This window comes from Prionailurus bengalensis, chromosome A2 (assembly GCF_016509475.1).
Source record: "Prionailurus bengalensis isolate Pbe53 chromosome A2, Fcat_Pben_1.1_paternal_pri, whole genome shotgun sequence".
Taxonomy (NCBI): domain Eukaryota; kingdom Metazoa; phylum Chordata; class Mammalia; order Carnivora; family Felidae; genus Prionailurus; species Prionailurus bengalensis.
This window is the reverse complement of record NC_057348.1, coordinates 56,590,569-56,614,977: the sequence shown is the minus strand read 5'-3', so window position 1 is coordinate 56,614,977 and position 24,409 is coordinate 56,590,569. Positions and strand designations below refer to the sequence as shown.

The 24,409-nt window shown below is 57.8% G+C and overlaps 1 protein-coding gene across 1 annotated transcript in view; it reads right to left on the bottom strand.

Moving 5' to 3' along the window:
* The window catches only part of IQSEC1 (IQ motif and Sec7 domain ArfGEF 1), a 449,412-nt gene that overhangs the window by 18,914 nt on the left and 406,089 nt on the right, over positions 1 to 24,409 (bottom strand). Inside the window, 5 exon segments of the mRNA XM_043588241.1 lie at positions 1,101 to 1,267; positions 2,803 to 2,925; positions 5,714 to 5,875; positions 18,313 to 19,562; positions 24,108 to 24,399. Of these exon segments, the coding sequence (XP_043444176.1) occupies positions 1,101 to 1,267; positions 2,803 to 2,925; positions 5,714 to 5,875; positions 18,313 to 19,556 (1,696 nt within the window). The 5' untranslated portion in view covers positions 19,557 to 19,562; positions 24,108 to 24,399.

Below are 24,409 nucleotides of genomic sequence, written 5' to 3'. Positions count from 1 at the left end.
CCCAAGGAAAAGGACATAGTCCCTCTTCCTCCTTGCAGGGACTCCAGGTAAACGAGGACATGCTGTCAGCTAACATGGTGCCACTTGGGAGACAGCCGTCTCCTTTTCAATTCCTTTCCTCTGCAACGACACCAGGAAGGCCTTGCTTCCTGCTGCCCACCGTTAGCACCTGTCTAACATGGGCCACTCGCCCCGGCCGGGTGTTTTCGTCCACTGAATTCATTTTTACAATGGCTGCCTACGTGTGGCAAATGATACGGTCTTCCTGTTTACAGTGTGCTTATATAAGGTTCCTCTTAAAAATACACACAAAAGGCAAGTCAGGGGATGCCTGGGTCAGTCAGGCTCAGTCAGTTGTGTCCGACTTCGGCTCAGGTCATGATCTCACGATTTGTGGGTTCGAGCCCCATGTCGGGCTCTGTGCTGACAGCTCGGAAGCCTGGAGCCTGCTTTAGATTCTGTGTGTGTGTGTGTGTGTGTGTGTGTGTGTGTGTGTGTGTGTGTCTCTCTCTCTCTCTGTCCCTCCCCTGCTCCCACTCTGTCTCTCTCTCTCTCAAAAATAAAATAAACATAAAAAAAAAGTCAAGTCAGTTTCATGAGGAACATGGAGTGTAGGAGAGGGCACAGCAGTGATGGTGGCACAGACTCTCTGCCCGGCCCCTCCCCTGCCTGGCTTCCCCCCTCCTGCCCTGTTCCCGACTGTGCTCCCTCACATCACCCCATCGGCCTCTGTGGACCATGTCTGGCCTGGCCCTCCCAAGCTGGGCTGAGCTTGCCCACCTGTCAAATCCCTGTGCCTCTTTGCGAAACAAGCTAAAACCATCACAGCACAAGACCCGGGTGTGGGTCACTCCGTCCATGCTCCCAGTGTGTGTCACGGAGCGTGACGGGAGTCTGCCCTCTTCAGGATGACTTGTGCCGTGTCTGTGGAGCCGGTGCTTGCCCAAGGCCCCTGTGTGCGATGGCTGGGTGCGCTGGAGCCCAGCTCCCTTGCGCTGCCCTGCGCCCAGCGCACTCCCGTCCTAGCCCCATGCCCAGCCGGGTGTGTGTGCAGAGTGTGGGACGGCTGTATGCCACAGCCTGGGTCCGGGGCCGCTCACCTCGCAGGTTCTTGACGAAGTCCTCCAGCTTCATTTTCCGCTCAGGTTTGACGTTGGGGCTGTACATGTCTGTGCTGAGCAGGATGATGGCAAAGGCCAGGATGAAAATGGTGTCTGGGTTCCGGAACTGCCGAACCACCCCAGGGTTGCAGATGCAGTACCGCTGGCTGGGGGCCGGGAGAGGGAGCAGGGTCAGGACCACTTCAGTCAGGGCAGGGAGTGGGTCTAGCCCTCACGCACGGCAGCCACGATCACTTGGGCCCTGGCACCTAATGGCTGAGGCCGGGTGCTGCCTTACAAGCCTCAGTTTCTGCATCTGGTAAACGGGGGTAAATAACACCTGCCAGGCAGAGTGCCGCTCTATCCACTCTCTCCTTCTCACACTGGTTACATCTCCCACCTGTATTTAGGCTGGCAATGCCTTCTTAGGACGAGGACTGCATGCTCCAGTCTCCCTCGGAATTGGATGCAGCCCAGAAGGTGATTAAGTTCTGGCCAATGGGATAAGAGCAGATGGGATGTGGGCATCTTCGAGGCTGTACCTTAAAAGGCAGAGCCCACTCCTCTCCCCTGTGGTGATGGATGTTGGCCCTGCTCCCTGGGACCCTGAGATGAAGGGAGCCCGGCTTGGGCCTCCTTCATGCCAGCTCAGAGGGAGATGCACTTCCATCTTGTTTCAGCCACGGCTGCTGGAGCATCTTTGTTACAGCAGCTGAAGCAACAGCCTCACTAATGTATTCTGCTTATTGTTCTCATTGCCTCAAATGTGCACCCCTGCCCCAAACTCCAAGAGGCCCCCATCCACTGGGGACTTCAGGGGGAGCTGGGTGAGGGGGGCAGATCAGAGAAGAAGAACCATGGGGTGCCAGGACTAAGGCAGTGGCTATCACAGCTCAGATGACGTGGGCTTCAATCCTGCCTTTTCCATTAGTGCCACCACCTCCAAGAAGCCCTCCTGGAAGGAAGTGCCTGAACAACCCCCCCCTCAGGGCCCCAGAGTTGTCCTCCTATTGTGTCCTCATTCCCCTACCTTGGCCCCACCAGTGGTGCTGAGCCTGGAGGGCTGGGTCAGTGGCTGACTCGTGTGTCCCATACCCAGCAAGGGCACAGAGGATCCCACCCAGTCACTGTGCACACAGTCCCGGGATGAATGACTGTAGGGTCGTAGCTGCCCTTGACTGTGGGCTCTGTCATGCTAGGCATGGGCTAAGCGTGCCCACACGTCCAAAGGGGTTCAGTCCTTCCACTCTGTCCAGGGTAGGTGCTTTCGTTATCCCCACTCTATAGGCAAGGACGTGAGGCACAGAGAGATGAAGTCACTAGGGCAAAGTCACACAGCTAGTAAGTGGTGGAGCGGGTGCTACAGCCAGGCTGTGTGGCTCTGCAGCTTGTGCTCTGGGTCACTGTGTGAGACTCGCTGCCCTCTGTGAATGGGCGGACGATGGGGACACGGGCTCACGAGTGAGTGACGCTCATGAGGACCTGGAGGAAGGCGGACTGTCCAAAAGTCTGCTTCTGGCAATAACCAGCACAGCCCCTGGCATGCAGAAGGGGCCACTGCCTCATCTCCCCAGGCAAGGGCAAGGTCACCTGACCCTGCTTAGGGGAGGGGGTGAAGGGGGATTTGGGCCCCGGCCCTGGGCCTCACGACCAGCAACCTTCCTCTTGCTCACGCCCACCCACGCCCTGCCTCGCCCCGGACCTGAACGCCTCGATGAGCCGCTCCACCTTCTGAGCCTCCCCTTGGACCCGGATGTGTGCCTGGAACTTCCGGAGAGCTTTGTCCAGCTCCATGGCAGAGAAATCCATCTTGTCTACCACGCAGCTGGAAAGAGACACCAAGGCCACGTCAGCGCCTGCTGCCCGCAGGGCCTCTGCCGGACTTCCTGCTGGGGGCGGAGCGCAAAGGGAGTCAGTGCAGGGGCAGGTGCTGAGCTGCCTGGAGCCGGGACGGCCGGCCGCCTCTTGTCCAGGCGGGTCCTCCGCCGGCTTCCTCCAATCAGCAAACACTTCAGATTATGTAGCCCAAAGACCCCCCTGAAACTATGGGAATACATTAGTGCTTATATCTATGTGTGTAATTTTTTCTTTCTTCTAGAAGTTATTTGAGAGAGACAGAGACAGCGTGAGTGGGGGAGGGGCAGAGAGCAACGGAGAGAGAGAATTGCAAGCAGGCTCCCTGCTGCCAGCGCAGAGCCCGACGTGGGGCTTGAAGTCACACAACTGCAAGATCATGACCCGAGATGAAATCAAGGGCCAGACACTTAACCAACTGCGCCACCCGGGCACCTCGTACGTGTGTGATTTTCTGCAGAGGAGCCAGACAGAGCCTATGGCTGCTCCTGATAAAGGCCCCCGGGGCACAAACAATCGGCTCTCGGGGCGCGCGGTCCACAGGGCACAAAGCGAGACGTTACTGCTCCGGTCTGCTCGGGCTGTCTGCGAGGGATGCCAGGAGCACGTGCCCATCTTCTCCAGGAGGAAGCGGAGGCCCAGGGTGCTAACTCGCCGGGCAGTGACTCTGCCCTGAGCCGGTCCTCCCACGTGGAGGGTTTGGGGCGAGGTGCCTGGGTTTTGCCGGGGATTTTCGAGAGGCATCTTGGAGAACCTCTGCCATCCTCATCTGCCAATCCGCCGAGTGGAGGTGGAGCTGACAGAAGGCACTGGTAACCGGGTTTTGGTTCATTCCACTCATCCCAGCGCTGCCCCCCAGCACAGCATGCTCCGTTTCCTGAACAGAGAAGGCGGGGTCTGCACCAGGGACCCACTCAGCAGGCTCTGGTATCTAGTGTATCCATTTGCAACAAAGCCATGGTCACCCCGGGTGTGGCTGCAGAGGCCTCAGCCATGGGGGGCCTAGTCCTCACTTCCAGGGCCACCCTCCCTCTGTTGGGTGCCATGGGCTTGGGCATAAACTGTGCTGCCCCCAACTTCTCTGAGTGCTCACGGCTCTCGGGGCAGCATCCTCGGAGGCTGGGGCAGAGCAGGTGGGGGAGGGGGATGGGGCCACATGGAGTAATTTTGCTGACTAGCATCTGAGCTGGACGCCGGGGGTGGGGGGTGGGGGGTGGGGGGTGGGGTTAGGATTGCTACTTCCTCAGGCTGCTGCTATTTTCTGATGGGGAAGAACAATGCCTGGATTTCCTACCACCAGCAGCCAGCTTGGGGTGTGTGGGGGGGAATGCAGGAACGGGGGCAGGGGATGGGGGGGGGCTGGCCCAAGACAGCCTAAGGCCCAATTCTCTAAGGAACTCATCTGCTTTCCCCTGGACTGTTTCCTGAGGCTGGGTTAAAGGGAGAGAGGGGCACTAGCCACACTAACAATGCAGCAGGCTTTTCCTGATGGGGGAACACAAATGCCAAGCAGGGAGAAAGCAGCCCAGGTGGGCATGCCCGGTGCCAGGCACAGCCAGCTGCCACCAAAGGCCTGGCTCACTGCATCCTATGTGCCTGCGCATCTACCTGTGTGTACAAGTGGGTGTCCGTGTGCCCAAATGAGGACAAACGTGTGTACGTGAGTCCAGGTGTGTGTGTGGGGATGGGGGGAGCACCGAGGCCAGCCCCTCCCTGAGCCGAAAAAGAGGCCGCAGGCAGATGCCCGCCTCCTCCCAGGGAAGTGTAGAGATGGCGGGAACACGCATGGCCAGGCTCTTCCTTATTGCAGAGGCGCCTGGCCCCAGCAGGCCTGAGCCCGCCCCCCTTGCTTTGTTCTTTCATCCTGTGGGGCAGAGCTGGACGGATGGAGGGCGCTGCCCTTGTTACTAACGGTCTGCTCTTTACCCTGCTCTGATTTCTGCTCCTGGCCTACATCTCTGTGCAGCTGCCTGATCAGGAAAATCCTCAACGGGCTGGAGGTGCTCCCCCAGGCCCTGAGCCACCTTGTGCCATGCTATTCTGCAGCTTTGGCTCCTCCTCTGAGAGAGGGAGTTAGGGAGACCCGGCATCCCCCGACCCCTGCTTGTGAGGGGAAGACACAGGGCTTGTGCACAGTAACTGCACTACGACAGACCCAAGGGTCCAAGCGCAGGGTACCTGTCTACTCAGGGCAGTCTCAAGGAGGAATGGAGAGATTTGGGGTCCGAGGTTTTCAAACTGTCGGCAGTTTCCAGGGAGCTGGAAACCCGGCTTTCTGCAGAGTTCCATTTAGCTGGGAGGGCTCTGGCCATCAGCCATGGTTGGACTCTCACCCTGAGATCTCCCAGCCAGGAGAGGCAGGAAAGAGGCAGGGGAGGGAGGCACCGGGGGTCTCTCTGGGCTCCCCACCCCTCGCCCTGAGGGCGTGTTGGGACAGCTGGCAGCCAGGCTGGGGAAGGGAGCCCAGACCTCCAACCCCCCAGCCCTGCAGTGGCTCGGCTCTGCTGGAGAGGGATGGAGGTGCTGAGGGTGTGTGCCAGGGGGCCCGTGGGGTCCGTGTGTGACAGACGGTGCCCGAGGGTGCAAGCACACACGTATGTGGCAGGGTGTGATGTATGAACCCGCGGGGGGCATCCGTTTGTGTCTCAGAGCAATAAAGAGATAAGGGGAGGATTGGGTGTATGCTCCAGCAAGCAGGCGAATCTGACGCTGCGTGCGCCGCAGGTCCCTGCCCCCGCCCCCACAGCCGTGGAACTCACTCCAGCACATCTCGGTTGAACTGTTTCTGTCGGTTGCCCAGGAACTCGCCGATCATCTGCCTGCTGAGGCCCTTGCGCTGCAGCAGGAAGTGGGCCACCCCCACTGGCGTGTCAGGCACAAAGCCACGTTCGATGAGGTACTGGACGCCCTTCTCAGGCTTCCTGGGGATGGGACGAGAGAAAGGCTTAGCCCTGGCTGTCCCAGCCCCTCCTGGCCTGCCTCTCTCCTCCTTGGGTACCCTAAGTGCCCTATCCTCTTCCGCCCGGAGCCCGCAATATGGGGGAACCCGGGAGTGCCCAGACTGTGCACCGGGTGTGGGCTGGGACTGGGCCACTGGCAGGAGTGTGGGAACGGGTGCTGGAGCAGGGACCCTCCCCACCCCCCTACCACTCTGCACTGCCCTGTACTTCACAGCCAGGCAGACTGGAACCCCCTGCCCAGCATATGCTGGCCTGCCCTCCATCCACCGAGAGTAAACAGTCTCTAATAGGCGCTGAGCACTTACTCTGAACACCGATGTCCAAGCACCTACACATATTAACTTACTTCTCACACTCCCCCTGCCGGTTGGTACTCTTGTAACCTGGGCTGTTTAGGAGACTGACAGCCCTGTCACCTCATCAGGGGCCTCAACCACCCTTGTAAGGACTTCCTGAGTTTGAACAGAGTCAGGTGCCTGGAATGATCTGTGCGGTAAGCACCGTGGAAGGTTCTCGTGACTAGCTCCAACTTATGGGAGAGAAAGCAAAGGTGCAGCATTGACCCCTCCTGGGCAAAGGGAGTTTCCGGGAAGGGCTGGGCTGGCCCTGCAGGGCTGAGTGTGTCCACCTGCACTGGGAGCCATGGGGCCCTGGTGGGCTGTGGTGGAGGGAGCCCCCTCAGGGGCTGGGCAGGAGGCCCAGGACAGGCTTGGCTGACCTCACAGGGTGGTGTGACGGGGCCGCATGTGTGACCCTCGGAAAGCAGGTGTCCTCTGACAACACCCGAGCCTCAGACGGGCCCGAGGAGCTGTGGAACTGCTGTGGTGTACCTGGCACCGTGCAGGGGTGAGGTCAGCAGGGCTACCTGCTAACTGGGAGCCGTCCCCTCCCTTGCTCCAGCAGGTAGAGATCCGTGTACTGCTGTCCCCCAGGAGCCTGGAAGGTGAGAGCCAGTGTCCACCTGTCCCCATAAACCATGCAGCTCCTGGCTGACGGCAGCGTCCGGCAGATACTGTATTTCCACCTGCCAGCGAAAGCAAACTTCCTGCTGCAAGGTGACCTTGCTATTTTTACCACAGGATGACCACACACCCTAACATCGCCTTCAGGAGTTTTGGCAGGGAGCAGCTGCTGGCCAGCTGGGCCCAGCACAGAAGTGGTGACAGAGTAGCATTGCTCCCCACCCCTGGTGGGACCCCACCTCCACCCCCTGCCACATACCCCATTCCTCCCCATGACTCTGGTGTATCCAACCTAGAACTGCTCCCGTCCCAGGCCTCCCCAGCCACTCAGCTGCTCATGCTGTGGTCAGGGCAGGCCATGCTCCCTCACAGCCCTGCTCCACACCAGCCCCTACAGGACCCCAGCCCTGTGGCAAGGGGTCACCGTGGCAAGCCCGCAGATGGGCTTTCTTTAGCTCATGCGACATTAGCAGAAAGAATTCTAGTTAGTCGCCAGCATTTAGAAATTGGGAGAGCTCAACACAGAATCCAGATTTCTGGCTTCTCTTGAAAAATCAGGCCGTCTGGCACTCCTGGGCCTGTGCTCCTGTGTGGCAATGACTGGAGAGCTGGGCTGGACCTCCTCGCTCAGGCACCCTGCATCAGCCACCTACCCTGGGGCCTGCCTGGTCCCTCCCCTGAATCCCCAATATGGGGCCCAGATCCAGGCCCAGCCTGCCACCATCACACAGCATGTCAGACTTCCAAGATTTGGTCTCCTCTACCCGGGGAGGAGCAGAATGCAGAGGGAAAGCAGAATGCACTCTGGAGGGAGAGTCTTACAAGGGGCCAGGGGAATGCGGATTCTTCAAAGATTAAGGACAGAGAGTCTACTTTTCACTAGGCCCAGCTCAGAATGATAGCAGTGAACAGGGCTGGTCATGAATGAATGCCTAGCACAAAGGCAGGCTCTAACCCTTGGTCTCAAGGACAAAGGGACAGAATGATGGCAGGAGGGTATAGGGAAGGTCTCCTGCGGGTGAATCAGAGGACTTCTCTGAGCAGGTGACATTGGGCACCTAAGTTATTAAGGAGCTTCCTAGGTGGAGGCAATAGTGCATGCAAAGGCCCTGAGGCAGCCATGGGTTTTGCAGGATTGAGGACCAGGAAGCTGCTTGAGGGTGGCTGAGAGTGGGGGTGTGGGGGGAGGGGCAGAAGAGCAGCAGGGAGGGTGGGCCAGACCCCACAGCACTGTGCAGGCCACAGGGGGAATCTGGTTTTCCTCTGAGTGGGGTGAGAAGCCCCAGTATATTAAGAATAGGGCAATGATGGGATCTGATGTCCATGCTTGAGAAGCTCCCGCTGTCTGCTCTGTAAAGAGCCAGGCTAGGTCCAAAGTGGGAGCCCAGTGAGGAGGCTCTCATAGGCATCCAGACTACAGTGCAGGAGGTGGGGAGAGCAGCCAGTGTTCAGACACAGCTCAAGGGTAGAGATGACAATATTCGCTGGTGGATCTGACTTTGAACCCAACGGCCCCAGCTCCCAGTCTGAACCAAATGTGGGAGGGACTGATTCCACCTGGCAGGTTTCACAGTGATGTCGCAGGAGGAGGGAATCTGACTGGGCCTTGTGCAGGGACCAGGAGCTCGCTGAGCAATTGAGAGGGAAGATGTGGTGGCAGAAGGCATGGAAGGGAGCTGGGGTGGGGGGTGCGGGCCAGGCTGGGAGCTCCAGGGTCAGGATGAATGTGGCTATCCAAGGAAGCCTCTGGAGTGGCTGGGCCTGGAGCAAACTTCCTTGACAGCACGTGGCCAGTGCACTGGATATCTGCTGCTGTGAGTCCCCTGCCTGTCAGGACTGTGCTGGCCCCACCCTCCCTGGCAGTGCAGTGAGGCCCCCAGCGTGCTCCTGGGGGCTCTGCCAGGCGGTGGTCCTGGATCCACCTGCTCCCTCACACTGTTCCATGCTGACTGAAAGGGCATGTGCCCACAGATCTTGCTAGGCGTCACACACAGTGACCTGCTGGGTGAAGGGACACAGGCGGGATGAGTCATGAGTGCTGCCCTCCCACCTCCCCTTGTGGCAGTTAGGGGACCACATGACATGCTTTGGCCAATGCTCTTCCTATGGGAGCTGCATGATCCCTTATGGCGATGGTGCCTTCTCTTGCCACAGGGAACCGGGAAGGACACCCCCGCTGTCTTGTCCCTGAGAGACTTGATGAACAGAGCCCCTGGCCAACCTTTGATGGATGCCAGCGTGCCAGAGAAATTAACCTGTGCCATGCCAGCATGTCAGAGCCCACCCAGACTGGCCGAGGAGGGCTAGTCCGGCCGTGGAAACTGGGTCACAGAGCGTCCACCCAAGCGCAGACACGGTGGTGGGGCTCTGTCTCCCTCCCCACCTGTGGCTTTACATTCCCTTCCTACAAGGGTACCGTGGGACTCCTGTCTGGAACCCCAGGCTCTAAAGACTGAAGAGGGCACAGACTGGGGCTCACCTGGCTCCTGACCCTTAGGTCCGGCAAGGGTCTGGCCCACACAGAGCATGCCCATCAAAGGAGGCACAAAACGTGCCTTGGAGAAGGGCTGCCTTAGCCTGGGTCACCAGGACCCTATTTTAAAACCTTTTCAGGGCCTCCTAACCCCTGCAGGACAAGATCCGGTGGACACTCTTCCCCTTGAGTCACTTCTTCATTCATTCCACAAACATTTACTGAGTACCTGCTCTGGGCCAGGGGCTGTGCTAGCATACCTGTGGTCCAAACAAAGTCCCCATCCTTGAAAAACGCCCTACCTGGAGCGTGATAAAGAAGGGAAACAACTCCCGGGATATAGAAATGCTCACAGCATAGGAGTCAAGGGCATGTCCTCTGGAGCCTGGAAGAGGGGGACCTGCTAGAAGGAGTGGCAGATGCAAAAGCCTTATTTGACTTGTAACTAAAAGGGGGCACAGAAAGGTCAAAGAACTTGGCTCTGGGTTACCAGGCGAGAGAAAGCATGTGGGGAGTGTCAACCCACTCCTCTGCTCCAAGACGCCCCCCAAAGTTCCACTCCGCCCTCCCCACCATCACTGCTGCTGGAAATCCAGTCTATCCACCTGCTGAGCCGGCTTGCTTCTCCCAGGGCCCGGCGTCAATAGGTGCCGAGAGTGACAGCTATGCCATCCACACCTGACCTGCTGCTGCATTCTGGGCCCCACCGGAAAGGGCCCTCGAAAGGCATCAGCAGGACAGGCTGGAGCGGAAGAGTCCACAGCTTGGCCCTGCTGCCTGCCACCAGGCGGGGCCGGCTTTTCTCCACGTCAGCCGCTGATTCAGACTTGGCTGTGACAGGCGAGCACGCGCAGACCACACGGGTGACATCTCTTACGTGCATCTCCCGTCGCAGGGCTGCGAGCAGCCGGCGGTGACGCCACGCTTGCGGGACTCCACTGAGGGCAGTTACGAGGCTGGGCACCGCACTTAGGGGTCACCCACTTACTGGAACGCGAAGCTAAGTGCTTTGCAGGCTCTTTTCCCAGCAGCGGTCTGCAGGGCCAACAATGGGCTTCCCCTGTCGTTTCTAGTTGCTGGAGCAGCTGAAGAGAAGTGGGAGTGGGTAGCTGTCCACACCTCCTGGCCCGGCGTCTAGGCCATTTGGATGGCCTTTGGATGTCCCACCCCACCCGCTCTTCCCCCTCACCCCGCGGGCTGACCTCACCCCCAGCCTGGCCAGTCAGAGCTCGGAATCCTGCTGACCACAGCGAGCAGTGCGGTGTGAGCTGGCAGGAGCCAAAGAGAGAGGAGAATCTCTTTCCCCTGGGGTTGCCGTGAGGCTGGACCGTGAGCCCAGGACTTCTGGCAGGCCTCCCGCCCTGGTGGGGCAGAGGACGACTCTGGGGAAAACGGCTGAGAGTCGCCCAACGGCTTTTCAGGTCCAGAACCAGTAAGGCCTCTTTGCTTAAGCCAGTTTGATTGGGTTCCTGCCACTTGGAATGGAGAACGGCCCTGACTCACGGACACCAAAGCAAAGGTCTGTTTGCCTACGGTACCCCGGGGATACTCTGTGGTCAGGAGGCCGCGCCATCCCCGTGACTGGTCTCAGCTGGCCATGGGGACAGGTTCGGTACTCAGACAGCTCCTGCACACCTGTAAGCGCCCTCCGCTCTGGCAACGCAGGCTCAAATGTCTCCAGCGTCCTACCAGGAAGTGACCACCTGCCATCCGCTCGCATGCTTCCAGGACCGGCAAGCGCACCACCGCCTTTTCAGACTGTATTTCGTCCAGCTCTGATCTTTACGAAGTTCCTCCTGATGCCGGGAACCCAGGCTGAGTGGGGCTTGCACTTATTACAGAGAGAGGAGGAGGAATTGCCCTCCAGCGTGGCTGTATGCCCTGTGGGGCCTGCTTTGCCACTGTTTTCATGCCCGAGGGACTCAGCATAAGCCCCCCCATCCTCGGGACAGGGCTAGGGACCTCCAGGGCTGTGAGGGCAGCGAGGGCCATGGGCTGGATGGGTAGCTCATGTCCAGGGTAGTGGGACCCTGACCTTCCTCTTAGCAGCTCAAGGTGCTCCTAGATGAGCCAGTCATTTAAACTGTCACCACTACCAGCAACGGCGAACAGCCCACTGGAACCCTGCAGCACGTCCGGCTCTGTGGCCTCGGGTGAGAGCTGACTTCTCTGAGCCCCGGCTCCCCAGAGCCAAGCGTCACAGGTTCGCTGCGACAGTTCAGGGAGGTGATGCACACAAAGTGCTGTGCACGCTGCCTGGGACCTAATATGTACGTATACGGGCTGGCTGTCGTTGTGCTTAGCTTCATTAATCCCAAGAGACACGTCGCTCGTGAGGAGCACGCGGGTGGGGCTAGCAGATCGGAAGCCTGCCCCCAGCCCTGCTGCTTACTGAGAGAGCCGGACCCAGCTCTGCACCCTCGGAGCCCACTCCCCACGCAGCCCACTCCCCATGCAGGCAGAGTGCGGCTGAGCGCCTGTGGATGCAGGCAGGGTGAAATCTCAGAGCATCCCAGACTCCCGCCAGGGCTCTCCGCCTCCCGCAGCGGCTCCAGGGGGCAGCAGGCGTGCAGAAAGAACAGGCAGGGCGGCAGCTTGGCAGGCCCCAGGGGCCGGGCATGGGGTGCAGGGGAGGCCTGCCTCCAAGTGCCAGGCCCTGGGCTGGAAGGGACCTCAGAGGCCCCTGTCAACAGCTCCCAGCCCGAGCAAGAGTCGGGGCATACCAAGTGGTTGTTGAGGCCCTCCTTACATGCTCCTCAGAAGCCAGCCGCTCACTCCCTCACGAAGCCCCTGTTTTATCACAGGGCAGCTCTGGGGATGAGAACACTCAGAGGCGGGAGAGCTCTGGTCCACCCGTGACGAAGGCGGCCTCTGTACAGTCACCAGGGCTCTTGCCGGAGTGAGAGGGGCATGGCAGAGGGAAGACCAACACAGTGAGGCCTGTACCCGTGAGCATGTGTGTGGAGCACAGCAACAGGGGACCACATCAGGGCCATGGGGGTAGGGACTCTAGCTCCTGCCACGGTGAATGCCCAAGGACCACCACTGCTGGGCTGTGTGGCCTCCCATGAGTGGCGTGGCTTCGCCTCCTGAACTCAGTTTACATCCGTGGCCCAGTGAGCTGATGGGGGTGCACAGGGCTACACACATAGAAGTTCCCACACTGCATTCTAAGAGGATGCTATTCAGGAGCCGGGTGGTGGGGGGGTATGAGTTCCAACCTGCCCCCCCCCCCTGACTAGCAGTGTGACCTCAGGCAAGTGACCCTCTTGGAACCTCTGTTCACCCATCTGTACAGTGGGGTCGACAACAGAATCCCTTTCCCACAGAGGAACGGGATTTAAAACACGACAGGCACATAGAAGAGTGTCTGGCCCACTCTAAGCACATGTCACTGTTAGCCACTGTCATTCTCTATGACTGCTCTGTCTACCAAACCTCCTGTTGGGTCCTCCTAAAGCCTGAGTTCCTAGAACCCCCCTCCCCTTTGCTCGGGGCACAGGAGCCCCAGCTTCCACCCATAAGCACCTCCTTGATGGCAGCCTCCAGGCAAGGCTCTTGGTTCCACTATGTAATCATCACCAGACCCTGGGAGGCAGAGACCTTGTGCCCATTTTCCAGGTGTAGCCCGCAAGGCTCAGAGAGTTCAGGGAGTTGCCAAGTCCCCGCAGCTGGGATGTGGCAGAACAGGGGCTGAAACCCTCCTTCCTCTAGCTCCTGGACCCCCATCCTCCCTCCAGCGCTGTGAACTGAATGAGTGGCCCGGGGCTTGTGAAGGGCAGGTGCTCGGAGGAACAGCTGGATGTCAGGCAGGCTGCTGCCTCCTCCAGGATGCCCCTCTGGCCAAGTGGCCTCGCGTTCCAGGGTCTCTTCCTCCCCGACCATGGGCTCACTTGCCCACTTTGGGTGCATCATTCAGATCCGCCATGTACCCCTTTGGGGGGCTGGGGTTCTGTGTTGGGAAAGCTTACTACTGGGAGGGGGTGGGCCTGGGGCAGTCAGGGGTATGGGCAAGGGTCGGGGGCTGGGAGACAAGTGACCCACAGGGAGAGAGGGGAGCAGAGGTAGGCAGTGGTGAAGAGGAACCTTCTGGGGAGGAACCCCAGCCTTGGGCTGCTCAGTGTCCACTAGCATTTTCTGCCCTCCCTCAGCTGGCAGCTCCAGGAAAAACTGGTCACATTGCTGGGAGGCTCTGGCGGGGGGGGGGGGGGTATGCCAGTGGGCATATATCTGTGGAAGGGCCTTATGAGCTGAAAAGCTCAATCTGTGTAAGAAAGGTGTTCAACTGTTTAAATAACATGATTTTGGAAAAGTGGTTTCTCCAATACGACAACCTCTGGAGGTAGGAAACTGAGGCTCGGCGGCGGTGAAGGCTGAGAGGGAGGAAGCCCAGTGCTCCGTAACACACTCTCACAGCCCTGGAGCCTCCCTGGTGGGCAAGGGGAATGCTTCACATGGAGGCCATGGGCTCCTGCCATTGGGGGCCAGCCCCACTGCCCTCCCCCACACCCCGCATGGACAGAGACTTGCTGCTGACTGTCCCTCAGCGCTCTAGAGCGGGGCTGTCCACGAGCACGTTCTGCGGGGACAGAACTGTCCTAGATCTGTGCTCCCAGGCACATAGCCACGTGTGGTTAGTGAGCTGCACCGTGGCCAGCGCACCAGCGGGACTGGATTCATGTTAAATTTTAGTTAACTTTAATTTCGATCGCCACCAGTGGCCGGACCTCAATGCTGTTAAAGCACAAGTTCCCCCAAGTTATTCTCTGAGTTGAAGGCAATGCTGGTGAAAATTCAGTCAGGATCGCTCATGGGTCTTAATGCGAGACTCCCAAAATTCACATCGAAGAGTACCTGCCCAAAACAGCCGAGACAATTTTTAAAAAGAACCAGAGAGGGGTTTTGTCCTAGCAAGAAAAAAACCCATGAAACTCAAAGTCTGATGCTTGCACAGAAATGGACAGGTCCTCTAACCATGAACGCGGATTTTTTCTGTTCCCTGATCTGTTCCAGGCCCCTAAAACACTGCCTGGTATAAGTAGCAGGTGCTCAATAAATATCTGTTGAATGAGTGAAAAGATCATGAGTGAAAACATCAACAGATATCAAATATCTGTTGAATGAGTGAAAAGATTCATGTAGGAATTAGATGGAACTTGAAGTCAATGGAGAAGGGACAGACTGTTCAATAAATTGCTTGGAAACAACTGGCTAATCTATACAGAATAATAATAGGGCGCGCTGGGGTGGCTCGGTCCATTGAGCGTCCTACTCTTGATTTCAGCTCACGTCATGATCCCAGGGTCATGGGATCGATCTCTGCATCAGGCTCTGCACTGAACGTGGAACCTGCTTGGGATTCTCTCTCTCTCTCTCTCTCTCTCTCTCTCTCTCTCTCTCTCTCCCTCTGTCCCTCTACCTTGCATATGTGCGTGTGCTCTCTCTTAAAAAAAAAAAAAAATTGGACCCCTCACCTTGCATGGTTCCCTGAAACAAATTTCAGCTTAAAGTCCTAAAGGGCATACAAATATCCTGAAGAAAATATTTTAAAACTATATTTATGATGCGGGGCAAAGCCCCTTTTAAAATAAAACACGAAAAGCCAAAGAAATGAAACAATACTCGTTAATTTAGCTAATTAAAATTAAAACCTTCCTGTACAGCACACTGGATTGTATATTTGCAAGTTGCTAAGAGAGTAGATCTTAAACGTTCTCATCACAAGAAAAAAGTTGTAACTATGTGTGGTGAGGGATGTTAACGCATTGTGGTCATTTTGCAATATACATAAAAATCGAAATCATTACACTGTGCATCTGAAACTGATGTTATATGTCAATTTATCTCAATTTAAGAAACACAAAAAATAAAAAAAAACTTTTGTTAGATGAAAGAGCACAAAGTTAAAAGACAGAACCGAGAACCACTGAACTGCACACTTTTTATAAGGGTGAATTTTATGGTGTGTGAATTATATCTCAAAGGAAAAATTAGAAAGAGGACAAGTGACAGAAAATGTTTGTAATTACAAAGGATCAGTATCCATGATAAATAAAGAACTACTAGTAAATCAACATGACAAAAACTGAGCAAAAAACATGAACTAGAGTGTATTATGCTAAGCAACATAAGTCAGGCAGAGAAAGACAGATGTCGTATGATTTCACTCATATGTGTAAGAAACACAACAGATGAACACAGGGGAAGAGAAGGAAAAATAAGATAAAAACAGAGAGGGACGCAAACCATAAGAGACTCTTACATACAGAGAACAAACTGAGGGTTGCTGTGGGGTGTGTGTGTTGGGGGGATGGGCTAAATGGGTGATGGGCATTAGGGAGGGCACTTGCTGGGGTGAGCACTGGGTATCATAGTTAAGTGATGAATCACTGGGTTCTACTTCTGAAAGCAATACTACACTGTATGTTAAACAACTTGAATTTAAATAAATACATATAAAAAATATATATAAACTGGGGGCACCCAGCTAGTTTAGTAGAGCATGCAACTCTTGATCTCGGGGTTCTAAGTTTGAGCCCCATGTTGGGTGTAAAGATTATTTTAAAAAAATCTAAAAAATATATATAAACTGGCATTTTATAGAAGAGAAAATACAAATGGCTAAGACACACACAGATGCAAAGCTAGAAAACGGAAACTAAAACGACCAAGAGAGAATTATTTCTACCCTCTGATTGGGGGTGGGGAGACAACACGGACTGTTGCCAAGCATGCGGGAGCAAGATGACCTTTCGGATCCAGCAGCAGAGAGAGGAAATGGGCAGAGCCCCCTTTTAAAGAGTAAGTTGGCAGCTCCTATTTCAATGGAGAACGTGCCTACCTAAGCCCCCATGATACCGCTTTTAGCTAGCTTCCCTGCAGACGCCCTTGGGAGTGTATGCTAAGAACAGATCCACACTCCTCGTCATAGGTGGTTGGTAATCATGAAGAAGAAGTAGGAACGACTGGCCGGATCGGTGATGTGAATAGCCACACCAGGACCCACTACACAGCAGTGAGCAGGAGGGAGGTGGCCATGCACACGGACGGGGGAGATCTCCCAACAGCAAGCCGTGCGGCGATATCCTAGTAGAGGACGTCCACAACTCCAGGCCCCAGATGATGTCAGCAAGGCCGCAGCAACCGTGGCTAACACTTGGATACGACTTACTCTGTGCCAGGCGCTGCTTCGAGCACTTTACACACCCGCTCGCGTACAACTCACACCCTGCGAGGTGGATGCTACTGGGCCCAGCCCCACCGTACAGAAGAGAGGCCAGTCTGAGCCCGGGCAGGCTGTCTGCAGTTCCTAAGAGCACACACACCCACGCACGGAATAAAGATCATTTGGATGACAATGACAAGAGCCAAAGGGAATGCTATCCTAACTGGAAGGCTTTCATTTTCCGTCGGGAACATATTCCCGTGCCGCACACATAACTCAAAACAGAGCTAATCTACACAGACCAACACTGGTCGGTTGAGGGACTTTCTTCTGCACTCCACCTGCCGCTGCAGCTCGGACCCCCACCCTCAGGACGTCTCTGGCAGTTTGCCAGTCCAAGAGTTCGGCTTGGACACTAGGCGAGCCCCAGGTCATTCCAGCCTCCCCCAGGAGGCCACGGGCCTGGGTCTGGGAGCTGGCCTGTGCCCAGGAGCAGGTGGGAACGCATTTTTCGGACAGAGCTCAGGGTGGGCTCAGCAGGATATGGCCCTTCCTGCTAGTGCGCTGCTCCAGCCATGGTTCGTGCAGTGGTGAGGCTGTCCTCACGTGCCGCGAGCCACGGGCTGATGGGAGTCTCAGGAGAGAGCACCCTGCCAGATGTGAGGTGTCTGAGACTCTTAGTTCTTAGCTGAGTGAGGACCAGTGACCCAGAGACCTCTGGCTGCTCCCATGTAAATGTCCTGTTCCTTACACCCACCCTGTGGGTCGAGGCCTACTGAACCCCCAAGACAGAGCAGCACTTCCATTTGTGCCAGGGATGGCTCAAAAGTGGCCCCAAGTCTCCCTAAATCTAGAAGAGGGCACAGGGAAGAGTAGAGGGCATGTGTCCATAACCACCGGGCAGTCTGGCCACATCCCCAAGTTGGAGAGGTCAGTGCCAGGCTGACGTCTGATGACCCCCAATCCCAGAGGCCCCGGGGCTGGAAACGATGTGAAATATGAGGTTGAATAACCAGAGTCCGCCAGCGTCTCCTCCTAGGGAGTAGTCACAGCTCCCCTCCCCTTCCGCTTGCTATTTTTGGCCAGGCTAAGAATAGCCTGCTTTAAATACCCTTCTCCCTCCTTAAATCTGCTCTCAGGACTGCCCCCACAGCACCTTTCTAGAACTCCTGGCGGGTAGTGGCCACTCAACAGACCCAATTCACACATCTCCCACAGGACCTTGCTGAGATTTCTGCTAGAACCGGGTTTATCTGTGTCCTTCCTCCCCGACGCACGCCTCCGAGCCCAGCCTGCACCTGCCCTGGGAGATCTTGCTCAGACACGGACACCATCATGCCCTCGCCCAAAGAACTTCGTGCCCCTCGTCACCCAGAGAATAAAATCCAACCCCCTGAGCCTGGTATTCATGGCCAGGTGCAGCGTTTCACAGCACATCAGCCTGTACGTTCATGTTTCCAGAGAACCTACTGTATGCTGGGGGCTGTTCTAGGTGCCAACAGGGCCCTGAACTCCTGTCCCCATGTTGCTCTATCAGAGAAACCCTTCATTCGGCTGCGGCTCTGCCTGTGAGCCTCTGCTCTCCCCACGACAGGGTCCTCGGGGGCCGGGCCCACCGCTCACCGGGCTCCAGTCTCCTCTATGACAGCATCGGCTATGCCAGGTGCTGCTGTAGGTGCCATTAGCGCAGTGTCATGGCCTCATGCGTGCTCATTTTTAAACCACAGGTGTGTGCAAAGGCCCCGGGGCACGAGAGGAAGGCCTGCCCCACGCTCCCGCGGGGCTGGCAGGCACTCACTTGTTGAAGAGATTGAGGCCAATGCGATAGTGCCTCTTGCGGATGACGTCGTTGCTGAAGGCCGGGGAGTCCCAGCTGTTGCGGGTCTCCTTGTGGTAGGTCTGCTTGCTGAGCGTCTGCTCCCGCAGGCTGTCACGGGACGACGATTCAGAGCTGCAGTTGATGGTGTCGTTGGAGTTGGACGTGCTGTTGATGCTGTCGTTGTCCCCGTCCGAGTAGTCAGACTCGGACCTGCTCTGCCTGTTGGCCGAGCCGTTGATGGCCAGGTGGCTGTCCAGGGGCCGGGGGGGCCGGGGCCGCAACTCGGGCTCCTCCCGGGGAAGGCTCTTCGGGGGGCCGCCCAGGGGGCCGTGCTTGGGGCTGCCCTGTGGCCCGCCCAGGCTGCGTTCGTAGGCGCTCTGCCTCTTGAGCGAGCCGCGGTCCGAGCGGTCGCTGAGGTCCACGGAGCTGTCGCTGGGCGGCTCGATGGTGAGCAGCGGGAGGTGCTCCACGCGCAGCCGCTGCTCTTGCCGCTCGAGTGACGGCGTGCTCCGGCAGCTCGTGTCCGTGTCCCCCTTGTCGTCTTTGTGGGCCAGCGCCCAGTAGTCCTGCGAGGCACCCCCGGCCCGCAGCCGCGGGTCCGACTCGGCGCTGGGCGGCCGGTGCCCGGCCTGTGAGAGGGGCAGGGGGGGCGACAGCTCCTCCTCATCGATGTACAGGGTGACGTCGCTGTACGAGGCGGTCATCTCGTCCAGTTTGTGGTGGTCGGCGCTGTGCAGGGCCGGCTTGGACTCGGCATCCCGGGCCCGCCCCGTGTCGGCAGGGGGCGCCTCCCCCGAGTGCAGGCTGCGGCAGTGGAGGGCGTCGTCGATGGACTCTGCCAGCGATTTCACCTGCCGGGAGAAGGCGTCCTCCAGCTCCGTGATGGCGTCCGCGAAGTCGCTGGATGGGGCGGGAGACTTGAGGGCGGGCGGCTCGCCGAGGTCGCCGCGCTCCGACGGCACCAGGGCCCCCAGCTGCGAGCCGTCGTCCGTCACCGAGACCTGCTTCCCCTCGAAGTAGGAGCTGTGCACCTTCTCAGGACCCTCGAAGGAGAACTGCATCCTCATGTTGGACAGCACGATCCGGCGCGACATGCGGTTCTCCGACATGGAGCTGCGCAGGCGCTCGAAGTTCTTGTTCATCTGGTACTGGCGGAAGGCCGTCTGGATGGTGCGGGCCGCATGGCGCGTCACAAGGCGGCCTCCATACTTGCGTTCTAGCATCTCCACCTGGGAGGGGAGAGGACAGGACGGTGAGGACAGCCCCGCGTGCTGGCACAGCGCCTTGCCCACCCATGCTGCTGCTGGCGCCCAGCCCCGTGGCAGCACCATGTGGAGAGAGAGGCCTGGGCACATCCCAAAGTTGGTTCCGGCAACCACGGAGGCGAGCTGGTGAAGGTGGGCAAAACGGGGGTTCCCAGGCCAAATAAAATGGAGCAGCACCACGTGAACGCAAGATGTTCCCTGCGGGACTTCTCAGAACCTTTAAAAGGTGGCGAGTTCCCAAATTTCTTTGGCCACAGAAACCTTTGGCCCTAGTGCATCTTGCGGGCCTGTGGTTTAATGAAACTTGGGAGATGCTGGGAGACGTGAAGGCAGCCCCTGCAGAGAGGAGGGACCCATGGCACGAGAAGGTTAAGAGACCCGCCAAAGATGTCAGTGAGATCCTGGACGCTGAGCAGGGGCTGCAGGCTTTTGGCCTTATTTCTTCTCTACAGCAGACAATGTGCTCTTACTAGCTGGGGGCAGGTGTGTGTGTGTGTGTGTGAGACTGAGCTTCAGGGAGGCCTGAGAGAATCACCTTACTGAGGCACAGACTTCGAGGCCAGATGCCCACGCTGCAATCCCACCCTACCCTCGTTAGCTGTGTTACTCTGCATAAGCCTTGAAGCTGTGCCCTTCCCCAGTTTCCGCATCTGTAAAGTAGGGGACAGACTCAGACCCACGTTGTAGGATCATGGCGAGCACCTGATGACATAGATGCTAGAAGGCTCTTGACGGCATTCCTGGAAGGTGTTTACAATTTAGGGGGTCCCCAAGGCCCCTCACTAGACAGATGGGGAAGCTAAGGCCCAGAGAAGACACTGAGCACATGGCTGGAGGCCTCCAGACTCCAGAGCGAGTCCGGAACCATGTGTCCTGCTCATCCCTCTCCTTGATGAGGCACGGAGACGGGGCAAGGCTGCAGGCAGGTAGCACTGCCTGGGACTGCCCCATGTGACCCACGAGCCTCCCAAAGCCCTGAGGCTCATGCCAGCGCTCGGTGACCAAGGACAGCCCAAGGGCTGCTCCCCGCGCCTTGTTCCTGAGTAGGAGCCCGCTCTGTAGGAATCAAAGAGAACTCAAGACAAGGAACTGGTTTCTCGGCCAAGCCAGGGCTTTTGGGGTTCTGGGCACAGGGGGTACCTGATGTGGGGCCAAGAGAGGTCTCAGGTCCTCAGGAGTGAGGCACATGTGCACCACACCCTGCTTGTCTAGACCCCACCTGCCTACTCTGTGCCCGGTATCACACCAAAGCTGGTGGCAGAGAGAGATAAGGTCCCTGCCCTCAAGAAGCAAACAGCCTGTCCAGGGGAACAGACACACACACACCTAACTGAAATAGAACCAGACGCTCAGCAAATCCAGGCTATGGCCCGAGTCAGGGGAGAGGGTCACTCAGAGCCGCGGTGGGGTGGGCCGGGAACAGAGGGCTTGGAGCTTCACGCACATCAGTGCAGGTCCTGGACCCCTCACTTCCTGGCTCTGGGATGTCAGCTCCCCCCGAAAACCAAACGCGCCAGCTCTCTGGGGCCCACAGGCAAGGGAGCAGCAGGCTGGGCAGAGCGGCTCCCTTCAGAGGAGAGGAGCGTGGAGTGTGTGTGTGTGTGTGGTGGGGGGGTGGATCAAAACGACTTTTCTGGGCCCAGAGTCAGCCAGGGTGGGTCTGTTTTTTCTCCTGCCCTGAAGTTACTGAACACCATCCAAAGAGATGACCTCACTTCCACATCTGTAAGCAGACTTTGTTTTCTTGGAGTTTTGAGTGGGGCTGTGAAAGCCAATGGAGCCGATAAAGGGCCCAAGGCTGAGCTCTAGGGAGCCGTCTCTTCTCCGCCATCCATGGCTTGTGTTGTGGGTCCCCTCATGTCACCTTTGGGGGTGGGGTCACGATGGCAGTGCCACCAGCTCAGATCCAGGGTTCACTTCAGGGCTCTCTCTCCCCTGCTGACTTTGGACCTCAGAATCCAAGTAGCAACCCTGCTTGCCTGAGACCGGCTCCCCAGATCTGGGGGAGGGGTCAGGGGAAAGAAGAGGGACTTTGGGAAGGCAAAAATGGGCTCTATTTTTGTCATCAAAGCCCCTCTCGGTCCAGGACACATGCTGGCCCAGGCCTGCTCTTACGCATTGCCTAGACTCCCCCTGGTCATTCTTCCGTCTGGGCCAGAACTGACTCAAGGCCCAGTCTGAAAGTTTATTGGGGTACAGGGGAGGGAATCCAATCTGTACGTGCTCACCTGCTATACATCACCCTCGCCCAATACTCACATGACATCCAGTCTGCAGAGGGGCTCTGGGACTCCCCACTTCTCGGAGGACAGAGGCTCTGGGAGGTGAGGTGGAGCTGACCCGTAGCGGGGGCTCTCCCGGCAAGCCCTCACTCTCCCTTTAAAAGGACACTTCTCAACATTGGGGGAGGGATGGGGAACAGAGAGGAAACGCCCTTCCACAAAGCAGACCTACCACCTCTTGATGACTCAGGACTCTTGTTCTCATTGATAGGAAACCACCAGAAGGTACAGAGGCCCTGAAGGCAGAGGGCTCCCTTCACTAAGCGGGACTCCGTGTTACCCTATTTCCCTACCCTACCCTACCCTGCTTCCATCCGGTAGCTCCCATGTAATCTGTCCTATTCCCACTCTAGCTAGGATTGCCAGGAAGTCAACAGCTCAGACACCCTCTCACCTTTCCACCACCTCTTCCTTGCCATCCTTTCTACCACTGCTGTTCTGCCTCAGGGCCTTTGCGCCTGCAGTTACCGCTTCCTGGAAGGCCCCTTCCTCAGACACTCCATTCTAATGCCAGCCTGGGGAGGCCTTCCTCACCACCCTTATCCAATGCTGGCGCCTCCCACAGTCACTCCATTTCTTCCCCCTATTTTATAATCTCTGGGGTTTGTATCACGTTCCGGAATTAAACTGTCTTTATTGCTAACTTGTCTGCGGATCCATCTTCTGGACCACAGTGTCGGCTCAAGAGCTGGGGCCTCGCCCTGTCCACTGTCGACTTCCCAGCACCCAGCACGGTGTGTGGCACACGATGGGCTTTTGGTTAACATGCGTGAGATGAAAATGAACAGCCGTGGCCACGGTAAGACCAGATGAAGCAGACGATTATTTATTTCCACGGGCCTCTCTTAGGTCTTCAACTTCCTTACTTCTACTTCAGTGGTTCTGTTGGGGGTCTTTTACTATCAACTGTTTCTGATCCACTTTGGATCTGGGTGGAACTGATAAACGGAACAGAGGTGGTCCTCCCCTGTTGTGGGCCTGGCTACGGGGCCAAGTGACACAGGGGATGGGGGGCTATTTGCTATCAGGCCCTGGCCACTGGCCAGGCTCCCCGTCTCCCAACTCGCAGGCAGAAGGCTGAAGAGAACGAGGGCTGAGCAAGTAGGACTGTCCAAAGCCGCAGGGTGGAACCGAGAACAGGGAGAGGAGGGGCCTGTAGGGGATTCTGGGGGTGGGGGATAGGGAAGATCTGCCCTGGGCAGTACCTGCATTGCTCCTCCGAGCCAGGTGCCACACCGGGCCCAGACCTCTGCTCTGTAAAAGACACGTGGGAAGACTAGGAGGCAAATGGAGGGCAGCAAGGCGAGGGGTCGATGTGGCCACGCAGGACTCACAAGGAGATGGCCCAAGGAACTCCCAGAAGCTAGGGGAAGCCGGCCAGACAAGTTGGGCCTTGCACATTTGCACAGCTGCTTGCTGCAGCCTCGGGTTCTTGCCATCAGTTTCACACGAGAATTCTTATTAAAGTACCTACTACGTGCCTGCTCTTGAAGCGAGAGCTCTCCGGCCTTGGCCCCCGCCCACCACCCAGCCAGGACAGGCCTCTCCCCTCGACCCCAAGCAGCTGTCTTTACTTCTCCCTGGAGCCCAGCCACAGGGGCGGGCCGTGCGCCCACCTCATTCTGCACACAGGTGCCAACCTCACGGTGGGTCTGGGCCAAGGCCCCTGCCTTGGGAGGAAGTGAGCCCTCAGTGAGGTCGTTTCCCACGAGAACACAGAGTTGTAAACCGAAAGGGATATAATAAGCAACCTCACCCGCTGGCTGTGGATGGGCTTGGTGTTCTTTTCAGAGCCTGTGCTATTTATGTTGTAAACTGACCTCCCGCCCTTCTCCGCAGGGACTCCTCCCCAGGGACTCCTCCCCAGAGCTACCTAAGGTTCAGCCCTCTCCTGGGACCTCAAACCCTCAGCGTCTGGCCACCTAACCTGTGTGCATGGCCATGAGGCCTGTGAGTGGGGGAGAGGCGAAGTCCTGACACTCCAGTGCCCTCACTCTGAGAGCCTCCACGGGTCGGGAGGAGCAGGAAGGGCAGCCTGGGCCGACGCAAAGGTCACAGTTGTGGCGCGCGTGCGCATAACCATGCTTCCATCTGCGGGAGAGCACAGGACGCCGGTGTCCGAGAGCCGAGACTCCTGCTGCCCAAGGCAGTCCCAGCAAAGGGCCGCGTGTCGTCCTCCAGGCAGAGCAGCCCGGCTGCCTGTCCCCGCGTGGTGGGTCCCGCCTACCTGCTTGTCCTGCAGGTCCGAGGAGAGCTCATAGCTCTCAGAGAGTGACCGCGAGCGCTTGATGGCCTCCTCCTCGGCCTGCTTGCGCAGGATGGAGGTCGAGTGCTGCAGCTTGGGCCTCCGTGTGCGCTGCTGTTGCCCCGGCGGGCCCGCGTACAGCCCATAGGCTCCCACCGATGTGTGCTCGTAGTGGTCCGGGCTCAGGCTGGAACCGGGCGCTAGGGGGCCCTGGTAGGCCGACGGGCTGTCCAGGGACGTGCCTGTCTCGCTGCTGGGGGCCTCGCCCTCCACGCTGCAGGGGA